This window comes from Anolis carolinensis, chromosome 1, assembly GCF_035594765.1.
Source record: "Anolis carolinensis isolate JA03-04 chromosome 1, rAnoCar3.1.pri, whole genome shotgun sequence".
In the NCBI taxonomy this organism is placed as follows: domain Eukaryota; kingdom Metazoa; phylum Chordata; class Lepidosauria; order Squamata; family Dactyloidae; genus Anolis; species Anolis carolinensis.
In genome coordinates, this window is record NC_085841.1 from 88,543,949 (window position 1) to 88,556,361 (window position 12,413).

The 12,413-nt window shown below is 35.6% G+C and overlaps 1 protein-coding gene and 1 long non-coding RNA gene across 2 annotated transcripts in view; one reads left to right on the forward strand and one right to left on the reverse strand.

Moving 5' to 3' along the window:
- lama2 (laminin subunit alpha 2) overlaps positions 1–12,413 on the reverse strand; it is a 630,991-nt gene that overhangs the window by 94,005 nt on the left and 524,573 nt on the right. Inside the window, 2 exon segments of the mRNA XM_062978830.1 lie at positions 910–1,092; positions 3,764–3,880. Of these exon segments, the coding sequence (XP_062834900.1) occupies positions 910–1,092; positions 3,764–3,880 (300 nt within the window).
- LOC134298468 (uncharacterized) overlaps positions 1–12,413 on the forward strand; it is a 46,362-nt gene that overhangs the window by 32,056 nt on the left and 1,893 nt on the right. The window lies entirely within an intron of this gene.

Here is a 12,413-nt window from a genome sequence, read left to right on the forward strand (position 1 = left end):
AACATACACACATACATTTAATAACTTAAATTCCCCTTTGGTATTTCTCCCCAACTTCTTCCATAAAGAGCATCTCTTTCTTCCCCACATACAAACAAATATAATGAGATTTTCCAAGAAAATGAAAAAAACTTTGTCTTATAGACATATTGTCACTTAACATATGCCAGAAAGTAAAAAAAATATTTCTAAACACTAAACAGGGAAATGTCATTACAGAATTTAAGAGCTCATGTATATCATAGCTTTGAAAGTCTATCAACATTCTTAATCCTCCTTGCTCCCACTTATAACAGATATTCAATGGAAATGGATGGTAACTTTCCTGTGCCATTGCAATGGGAAAGGTCATAAAGTAGAGCTGGAGACATTCATACTCAATTTTCCTTCAGTTCAACACAGTGATACTCAATGAATATAACTAAAGGATCAGCATAAAATATGCTCTTAACATAGCTGTATTACCCAAGAGGCTATAATACATCTTCTACAACCAAAAGACAGCTTTATTAAACTCCTCTCGTATACTTTTCCCCTTTAAAGGTTAGCTCATAGACCAAATTAAAATGTTCATACTACAAAAGTTTGCCATTATTTCCACTACCCTGGGAATGATCTTTCAAGGACTTTCCCATTATTAACATTCTCAGCTAAAAATTTTCATATTAATTGAAGCATTTTAAGAACTTAGAGAATGGATCCTATACTTGGCATGTGCCATTTGAAGTATAAAAATAGCTAAGAAATGGTTGCAAATATGGAATATGGCTTGGAAGGTGACAACTAAAAAATACAAAATGACAAGACTCCAGTAGTATAGAAAATAATTCTCTCAAAGGAAGGGAAAACTTGTGACTATGAAAACAGATAAAGAAATAATGCTATATAATATATATAATAAAGTCCTACTGTTTTTGGCGGGATCTTTCACTACAGCATTTGTTTTGGCTGCATCATCAGCAAGTTTCCGGTAGTTGTCTTTTAAGCCTAGGAGATTCTTGTTGAGATCTCTGATTCTAGCCAGTACATCATTTGCTGTATCATTAGCTTGTCTAGCTTTCTCCTTGACTGCTTGCACCTTGGCAGCTGTATCTGTAAGCAGGAAGCAGAATATCAGAAACATGAGAGACACCTAACACATGTTGCCTGGCATCCTATTACATGTATATGTTTCATTTAAGTGTGCTGTGTCCTGATTTTGGTGCTAAAAGGGCGGATATTCCCTTTTTCCTCTGCAGTCTGCAAAAGCTCCACCCTGACTTACTGAGCAGCTTTTGAAGGCCCCTGGAATGCTATTCCCTGCTTCACTGGTAATGGAAAGGATCATAGTAGCATTTCTTGTAGCCAGATACAAAATCACTTTCTGAGTGATCGGTATGTAGCCAGATGCTTATGTAACTCTGCCTGACCCCAAGACACCAAGGAGTGGCCATATACAGAGCTCAGTAAATCAGGTGGGAATATAGTTCAACCTAACGTAGGTTTACTATGCTACGATGAAATCCAGTTGGTTAATTCCAGTTGTTGAATAGTGAGTCACATATATCCCACTGTAAATCCCATTGATTTAATGGACCTACTCTAATTCGGACTTGCAACAGAAATCCAGTTATTAAATGCACAGATAACCATCCCTGAATCTGTTATTAGTAACAATTCTATCAATAAAACCCTTTGATTTTGAAAGGAGACATGATGGTCTTGCCAAGAAGTCCAAGTCATTAAACAGGGAAGTCTATTAAATTTTAAATGCAAAATATATTTATTACCATTTAATCAAAGGGAATATATCATGTAGTTAATTGATCTTATTATCATGGAACCCGTTTGTTCATTATAGAGCCAACATTGACTAGTCTGTTCTCACACTATTTCAATGTTTTCATCAAATGATACTAAGATAAGTCTAGCTAACTATTAATTGAAGGGAAAATTGTCAATGGATTGGAACCTTGGTTTATCAGTTCTGTAACATTAAATAAATTATAAATACACATTATTTAGAGTGCCAAAAATCATACAAATTAGACTCAAATCTAAACTTTCACATTCTAACTTGCATATATTATTTCCATGTGAGCAAACTTCTGTCATGGTTTCATAATTTTTACAGCTTCTGCCTCCATCACCCTGAAATCACTCTGTCACCTGCACTGGCAAAAGAAAGAGCACAGATGCTAGTGAGTTAGTTTAATTAGATTGCAACTTTGTTGAATCAGAGCCTCGTATAATTCTGTTGGTTTCTCTTCACCCCCTCACCACAAAGAATGGCTCTTTCCACTCTAAAATATGGCAACATACCTATGGTGTCATGCCAGTTTACGTTATATGAATAGAATACTGGCAGCTGATCTTGGCTTCTAATTTTACATCCTTTGGATACAAAGCATGTCCGCCAATTTCAGTCCCTTCCATAAACAGGTTTTTAATATTTCTGCAGAAATGATGAACTTTGCCTAACAAGATTGTCTCTTCCCTGAATAACTGGTGTTGCTTCAGTATTTGCTTGCTTTAGTTAGCGGCAAGTAGAAGCACTATTGGGAAATGAACTACAGAAATGATAGATTGGCAGACAGTGGGCTTTATTTAAAAAATAACTTCTAGATTTAGCCTTCTAAGGGTGATATGAAAGTGACAGCTCCTGAGTCCTGGCAGACCAGAGGAAAAATGAATAGTAAGTATTCATTCTCTGGTGGCACACAGCATGCCAGCATTCTCAAAGAGCTAAAAGAGAGAACTTGCTGAATGGAGTATATAAGTGTGTGAGAGTGTGCATTCAAAAAGTGCAAGTTTTTTAAAAAGAAAAACAAACAAACTTGGAAATGTATCTCACTCCAGCACTTTGGCACTTCTTACTAGAGCTAACACTTATTTCTGAGCCATGAAATGGGATTTCCATTCCTTCAAGTAGACCACCCTTGAAGGAACAGGACATCAATTGTGTACTGTTAAGAGAAAAGAAATCAAACCACCACAGTATAGCAAGGAAGGACAGTTGTATATACAATAAGGAGATTAATTTCCCTTAGTCTCGGTGAGAACGCTTCATGTTTGTTTTCAGTTTGAGGTTATGTCATTGTTGTTTTTGTATTTGTTTACTTGTTCATTGGTTCCATCAACCAGAGCAGTGGAAAGATATTTGCTTTTATATGATACAATCCCTGTTTATTTATGGTTGATTGTTGTGTTGATTTAATATGTTTTGGTTCACTTTGGATAGATTTTGTATTGTTAATTTTGTTGATTTAATTTAAATTGGTTATTTGTTTTATTGTTTATTATTGTATAATTCACATTGCTGTAAGCCACTCCGAGTTCCCTTGGGGAGATGGGGCAAGATATAGATAAAAGTATTATTATTATAATATTATTATTATTATATCCCACTATTTCCCCAGTATCTCAAGGAGGCTTGCAACAGCTAAACCAAACATAGCTAAAATTAAAAGCATACAAAAAATTAAAACCAGTTTAAACAAATTAAAAACAACAAAAAGTCTGGCACATTATGCAAGTTCTGTGCCCCCTGTAAAATAAATCTATGTTTGATGTTGCACACTCAAATCTAACTGGGTACATAGAGACATGATGACTCGCTCACAGCATGATCTCTATTGTGTTAGAGTCGTGCCATGAGGGATAGTAAAAATGGAGCAATACTATAAATATGAACAGATGGGTCATCAAGAAAAGTATATCTGGGTTTATGGAGCAGTTTGTACCACAGATTTTCACAAACTGTAATCACAAATCCAGTACTTACCATTAGGAATTGCTGACAGTTTTCCCAGTGTATCATTCAAAGCTCTCAGGAGATCAGAGTTTTTTTCCTCTGCATCTTGCAACCTATTCTGCATTCCCTTTAGGTTATCTCCATTTTCTTAAAAGAAGGAAAGAAGAAATCCACTTAACTTAAATCCATTCAACTTAGTTTTTCTGTTCACTGCTCACTTTATTTGTAGTTCATTTCATTTATTACATTTGCTGAAATATCCTGTAGTGTTACTTTTTATTGATAGAACCATGCTATATAACAGTTTAGGCATATTCTGGTAAGTCTGTGTAACCTGCTTTTCTTTGAAAGGTATTCCATAAACATGAGGGAAGGCTCACTTTATCCTTATAACATTTCTTTGAAGAAACTTATTTCTAGAGACAACCATCTAGCATCTAATATATTTGCTGGCTTAGCAGAGATCTGAAAAAACTCTATGCAGTTCATGTTGAACACTAATGCAGCACACTATATTGAATTTATTTGCGGTCAGCAAGTTAACAATTAAACTAATTTCGATGCAATATCAAAAGAAATGCCAAGAATAACTTCTTTCTGATATCCTTAGATACTTTCCCAAGATATGCATATAAACAGTATCCAGAAATATCAAGTCTCGTCTTCCAAAATCGAAGCCAAGAGTTATTACAATGTCCAAAACTATGGTTTTGTATTATGAAATAGACAATGTTTGTAAATTTTTTATAGTTGGGGAAATGTCTAACCTAAACAAATGTCTGTGTATGAAGAAAGTGATAGGGGCATGACTGAGTGTTTTACTTATATTTACTTTACATTCACTATTTTCAAGGAAACTTTTACTGATGCAATGCATATGGAAAAGCCATGAAATCATATTAGCTTTATACTGGAGGCAATACTGGTGGAACACTCAATTTACTCACATTCATTCTTTGTGGATAAAATAATAGTCTAATATCTATTAAAAGTGAAAAAATACACAGATTATAGGAATGTTTATTGGATATTCAATATGTTATTTATGGGATATTATTCAAAATGGTCTGCAAGTATATTTTCATGACAGTGGTGTTTTTATGACATCTATCAAAATGATTCCTTTCCTGTCAAAAGAAATATTCCAACTTAAGATCTGTGGCTATTGATAAATAGGCATGTCAACAAATAGGCATGTCAACAAATCAGGCATGTAGTTTGCCAAGAAAAAAATTATGATTAGTGCTAAAGCATCAGTTTTTATAAAAGTTATTCATTATTTATTTACATCAGTGTGGAAGAGCATGGTGCCTGCTGCAAAACTGGAAGACAGAAATTTGTAGCCAGATGGTACTTTCCTCTTTGAAACAAAAGGACCTAAATGATGGAAAATCTGGGAAAGAGGCCATAAATCATACACACAGCACTCAGTGAAGATAGCAAATTAAAAAGAATTCAAAAAGCTTTATATTCGAGATAATGCGGGACATCTAACTAAGATATATATTGTCTTATCTGATATCCCAGAGTGCTCTTAACTGGACTATAAATCAGTTTCTAGAAAAGAAAAATATTTTTTTCAAATTATCTATTAGGAGAGATTTCACAGCTGAAGAAGTTACGCAGTAGTTCTTGAATGTCATATCTATTTTCTGAAAAATAGAGGACAATGTTTTTGTAATTTCATACAGAATAGTTCAATAAATTCCTGATCTTAACTATTGGATATTGGATTGTATCTAAGAATGGTTTTGTGCCATCACAAAACACTTCTCCTTGTGCAAGTGGACCAGTAGATGTTACTTCCTAAAACGTCGCTCACTCTTGTTATTACAGTGCTTAAAGAGTAATTCATTCCTTTTACTCATTGTAATGCTGTTTTACTAGTTGTGTTGTTCATTGCTATTTTGCTACCTTTTTGTTGACATTTTCTTAAAAAATTGGGAATTATGAGAAAGTGGCACAGAAACTAAATAATGTTTTTTTTAATCAAAATGCTTCTAAAATGACTTTTAGAGAGTAGCTAGAAAACATTACTAGTAATACAAATGAAGTGGCTTGGGTCCACTTGTTAAATTACTTTTGAATTTCCCATGCTGGTTTGGACGACACCCCATCTCTCAGGAATATATTTGAGGCATCTCAATGGCTGGAATAGACAGAGCTGGATGGCTGTAAACTCCTTTTGCATACTAGTTGTTGTAGTTCTAGACACATACTAGAGAGATGGATCAATGCACAACAATGCAGGAGTTACATTTCCAAGTTAATGCAGATTTGAATAACATTTGCCTTTGGCCAAGGAATACTAACAAGGGTTCTCTTTTTAAAATGTATACAAATGATATTCCAAGATATCTTTAATCCAACTTATTGTAAAATGCAATTTTCTTAATATTGTTCTAAGATCTCTTGGGCATTAAAAACATGAACAACATACATATTATGTTTCATAAAATAGTTTTCATATAGCAGATACACTTCAGGTGGTAGTTTTAGCAGTTACACAGCCTGATGCTTCTAATACAGACTGTTCTCTCTAGGGTAAGTTGCTCAAATTATAACAATTATTCTATTTTTACATTTCAGAATAAACCTCCTTTGAAATCTTGCTCCTAGCTTTGTAACCATTGAACCAGGCCCTTTTTATGGCTTTTAATAAGTTTAATCTCTGTGGATAGGCTAAATGCCAATTTTCTAACTCCATCTGTTTAATATTTCCCTATTTAATATCTCAAACACATTTTAATTGTTTTTTCAATATTAGAAAGGCAAAATAAATTTCCTAAGGGAGTCTCATGCAGGATGGAATTCCAAAAATCACCATTAATATTTAAAGAAATTGCTGGTGATAAATGGTCTGAAAGGCTATATTCTGAAGTCACCCATGGCGAAAATAACACTAAGAGAATATTTTACTTTAAGCATTGTGCTGTAGCTGTAGCACACAATTTCAGTGTGCTCTTTCCCTTTACTTGAGATATACCAGAAATTTTCTATCCATAGCTTCTTAGAGAAAATGGGAAAGATTGAAACTTTTCCTATTATAAATACAAGGGTTCCTTCCATCCACAGAAGATTTCTGATCAAATGAGGGATTCTTCTGATAAAATAGGAATAGAATGAGTTCCATTCTTCCAAGCTCAAACTACAACCTGCTGTGGTTTCCATGTATTATACTGGAATGGCAGATACAAAATTTGTATGTAAGTTATTACTGATAATATCAGCACAAGCTACCATAATATACAGTTGTCCACAGTATTGTGGAGGCAGCTCCTATTAAAGCTTGAACTAGCTAACTTTTACAATGTATGGCAAGGGAAGAATAATGGAAAGTTTGCAATTCATTACGCCCCCACTCCTCCATGTCTTAGGTATGACTCTTCTGATACACAGAGGTCCAGATCCAAGTTCTGGACTTCAGAAAAGATCAGACATTTGACCATGTTTTCCAACATTTCACTGATGAAAACCAAGAGAAACATGACCAAGCAACATCAGAGTGAGATCAAGATGGCAAACATGTTTAATGTGGAAGACTCTGCTGCAACAGTTCATTATTGCCTGAACTTACTGGAAAGAGTGGGATTCTACTTTCCCCTTTCCTCCCCTCTCTCCCAGATGAGTTCATTGTGAACAGACTACTTTTGTACATTGAACAGCTTGTAGCAGTTGAAATTTGCTTGGAATGAGAGAAAAACTGGGACATCATTGCAAAAGCAGCTTAAAAAGTGTGATAAAAGAGATTTAATCAGAACTGCCCCTTTCAAAGCAGTGCAGTTGAAGGGATGGAAAATTAAATATGAGAAAATGCCCTGAAAGTATAAAGGGAAGTTCACACAATATTGCAGGAGCATCTCAGAACAAGCACCTTCAGACGTTTGACAGCCATCAATGTTTATGCTTTCTCATTGAAATGAGAGAAAATAACCCTTATAGTGACATAGCTTGAGTACATATCTACTTCGGTGGCAATGTTTATGGTAAAAATGCTTTTTATGGTGTTGTTTATTTTTGTTATTGTAAAACAAGTTAGACTAAAACATTAAGACATTTTATCCAAGAACATATAGAGACACAATGATTATGAAATAAATTGATGAAGGAAAGAGAAAAGATGCCACCAGTTAAAAAAAAAAATTAAAACCTACGCTATTCACAATTGCAATAAACTTATATAAGATAATCAGTTCAACAACAAACCATCTTGCCCAAGAAAGGTGTTCTCAAATAGACAAACTCCCAAGTTATTGTATCAAACTACACAATATTATATTAAATGTCTTGAAAACAAACCTTCCGGTGCGTGGAATATGGCGGAGAGTCGGTCTCACTGAGGCTCTATCAGGGGACCAGCCTCTCCAACGCGGTTGGGTAGAGCGGTTGCTCCCTCTCTCTGGCGGATTATAGCAGAGAGACAGCGGAACTCAAGGCCCCGGCCAACGGCCTAAAAAGGGCCTCCTCCATCAAGGGGGAGCTCTGGAAAGGTCCGGTAATTCGGGTGTCTCAGAGTACGGCGGACCGCGGAGTTGGCTAGTCGGCGAGCTGATGCCGCACGACATATCTCCGACCCCACGCATACTCCCAATTGAGAATTTAAACACGTGCAGAAAAGAGAGAGAGTCTTATGGACGAAGGGTAAGAAACTTCATTTGAGGAGTTCTATATTCAACTTTAAAGATCCGAGTGGGTCGGGACCTACAAAGAGGTGGTGGGAAGGCACAGGAAAGACTGGAACTAAACGCTGGGATAAAGACACGAGCAGATTAAGGGACACCAAATGCATACATGGTTATACAAACAGAAGGAATAAACCCCAAAAGTAAGAAACATTTAAGAAGGCCAGGGGCTAAAGGCTCTAAAGACCCAAAGAAACTAAAGGAAATTAAAAGAATATGGCGACCAGAAGAGCCTGACCTTGAAAACGCCATTGGTGAAACGGGAGGAGTGGCGAGGCCCCAGAAGTCCAGTCTGGAAAGAAGCCAAGAATAAAGAGAGGGAGGTGGGAGGACTTCACGCAATAGAGAGAAGCCACGAGAGGGTGAGAGGAGGAGAAACCGCGAGAAGAAGAGAAACGCAAGGACAGGAAAATCTCGCGAGAAAACAAAATAAAACAAAATAAAGGCCCGATTTGAAGACTAGAGGCAAAAATACATAGATTTGAAGGCGGAAATAAAAAGCCCTCACCTTGCGAGGAAATAGCAGAGAGAAAAAAACGGACCCACTGGAGAGCGAAAGATCCCGATAGGAGGGGAAGGTGAGTACTGGGAAACTTATAAAACTTATAAAAGAAGAGACAATTAAAGATAATTAAAGAGAGATAGTTAAGACTAAGATTACATCATAAAAGAAACAGAGATGACTTATAGATTGAGAAGTGAGAAAGAGGCTAAGGATTTAAAGATAACTCAAAAAAGAGCTTCCATTTCAGAAGAGAGTCAAGTAAGAGAAATGACAGAAACAATTCTGAGAGAACTCCAACGCATGCAAGAGAAGCAAGATGCCTATCAAAAAATTGCGCAAGAAGAAATGCTAGATTTTAAGAAGGAAATTAAAGTGGAATTGAAGGGAATGAAACAGGAGATTGAAAGTCTAAATCAGGATCTTAAAGAACTGAAACGCGATAAAAAAGAACTTAAGGAAGCACATGACAAAATACAGAGGGAGATGGAGAGAATGGATCTAAGGACTAGCAAACTAGAAGTTAAACAAGAATGGATGGAATCGAAAGAATTAGAATACCAACTGAGATTCCGCAACATATGGGAGGATTCAAAAGAAGATATAAGAAAAACAACAATTGAAATAATATCGAATATGCTCCAGTGTCCAATAGAAGAAGCAGAGGACAGAACAGATCGGGTCTACAGAATTAACACCAATTACGTGAAAAGAAACAAAACCCCACGAGATGTAATAGTGAACTTCACAAAAAAAATCTTTAGAGATGAAATATTGAAGGTAAACAATGACCAACCAGTAATATTTAAAGGCAAAAAGATAGCAATCTTGAAGGAATATCCCACTGAAACTCTGAACAGGAGAAGAAAATACTTATTTTTGGTCGATGAATTAAAAAAATACAACTTAAGGTTCAGATGGGAGAGGACTGAAGGACTCATGACTACCTATAGGGGACAAAAATTTTGGATAACATCGGAAGGGAAAGCTGAATACTTCTATCAAAAATTAAAGAAGGAAATGGAGGAGAAAGACTCAGAAGACAAGAAATGACATAATGAAGGGGACAATAGACGGAAGAAACAAAACAAAAAAGCTCAGGACCCTACGGAGGAAGACACATTAATTCAGATAGACCAAAAGGACCCATTGAGGCAAGGAACAGAAAGAAGAAGGAACACAACGATGGATGATGAATTGGCAGCAGATACTGAAATCGAGGAGAATTCAATACCACGCTCAGAGGAAGAAGGGCAAGGAGAAAGTGAAAACGGTGAGGAATCAACATGAAAAGGAAAATTAAAATCTATAGTTGTAATGTGAACGGATTGAATGTCCCCCAAAAACGGAATAAAATAATGGACTCACTTAAAAAACTCAATTATGACATAGTCTCTCTTCAAGAGACACACATTAAACGGGACCATACGAAACTACTAACCCAACAAAGATTAGGCCAAGAATTCTTCTCATCAGACATCCAAAAGAAAAGGGGAGTAGTGACATACATCAACCCCAATATCCCTGCACAATTAGCATTCAAAGATAACGAGGGTAGGATCTTAGGTGTCACCATCGAAATAGAAAAAACCAGAATATTATTATGTAATATATACGCCCCTAATGATAGTAAGTCATCATTTATTAAAAGATTAAAAGAATTGATAGGAGACAAGGAATTTGATAACCTAATAGTGATGGGCGACTTTAATGGAGTACTAAACAGTGAGATAGATAAAAACCCAAGTAAAGGAAACAGAATTAAAAAAAATAAAGGAACACTATCTAGAGAATTTCAAAACTTTAAAGGGGAATACGATTTGATGGACATCTGGAGATGGCAACACGAGAAAGAAAGGGACTACACCTTCTTCTCAGAGAGACACAAAAGTTGGTCCCGCATAGATATGGTCTGGGTCTCAAAACAAATAGCACTGTGTGTGAAGAAAGTCAACATCCTCCCACGGCAGTATTCAGACCATTGCCCCCTGGAGTTAATAATAAATCAAAAAGAAAATAGCTGGAGGTGGAGATTAGATGGAAACTTATTGAAAAAGAAAGAAGATATAGAGAATAATAAGAAGATCCTAGAGGAATTTTTTAGGATAAATAACAACCAAGAGACACCTCCTTACATAATATGGGACGCGAGTAAAGCCACAATGAGAGGTTACTTTTTACAACAAGGAGCACGGAAAAAGAGAGAGAAACAAGAACAGCTGAACCAGATTACAGACAAAATAATACAAATAGAAAGAAAATTAAAAGCGGAACCCAAAAACTTAAAGATAGCACAAGAACTTAAATTTAGACAAAAAGAACGAGAACATTTAGAATTAGAACAGAGAGCAAATCAATTAAAATTTATTAAACAGACCCATTTTGAGAACGCAAATAAACCAGGGAGGTGGCTCTCTAGAAAATTAAGAAAAAAAAAAGATGCAACCTATATAAATAGAATTAAAATAGGGGACAAAGTAATTGTAGAGGAAAAGGAGATCCTGAACCAATTTAAAATTTTCTATGATGAATTGTATAAGAAAGAACAGGTAGACAAATAAAAAATAACCGAGTACTTAGGGAAGCTAAACCTACAAAAGATAACTGAAGAGGATAGGGCAATACTTAATGAGGAAATCTCTGAGAAAGAAATATTACAGGCGATAAAAAAACTGGACGGAACTAAAACACCAGGCCCGGATGGAATATCCGCAGTTTATTATAAAATCTTTGAAAAAGAACTAGTACCACATTTACAAAAAATAATGAATCTCGTAAGGGAAAGCGGAAACATGCCAGCTTCGTGGAAGGAGGCATTAATCACAGTGATTCATAAAGAAAATTCGGACCAGGAAGATCTAAAAAATTATAGGCCGATCTCATTACTTAATGTCGATTATAAAATTTTCTCCAGTATTATGGCGGAAAGGCTCAAAGTATTTTTAAAAAATTGGATTAAGGAAGATCAGGTAGGCTTCCTACCTAATAGACAGATAAAAGACAACATAAGGACTGTAATCAATTTAATTGACTACTATGAAAAAAAACAACCAAAAAGAAGCACTCTTTCTAGCGATTAACGCTGAGAAAGCTTTCGACAGGGTTAATTGGGATTTTTTCAAATTATTAACGCAAGAATTAGATATGGGATTTTATTTTAGGAACTCATTGGAGGCCATCTACCAAAATCAGAAGACAAAAATTAGAATAAATGGACGAGAAACAGAAACGGTGATAATAGAGAGGGGAACAAGACAAGGATGCCCCCTATCACCATTAATATTCATAATGACATTAGAGATTTTATGAAATAATATTAGAGAAAATAAGGAGCTCCAAGGGGCAAAAATCCATGGTACACATTATAAGGTGAAAGCATATGCGGATGATTTAATTTGTTTTATAGCGAACCCAGTTGATACAGGGGGGAAATGGCTAGAAGTAATCAGACAATATGGGGAGTTGGCTGGATTAAAAATTAACACGAAGAAAACAA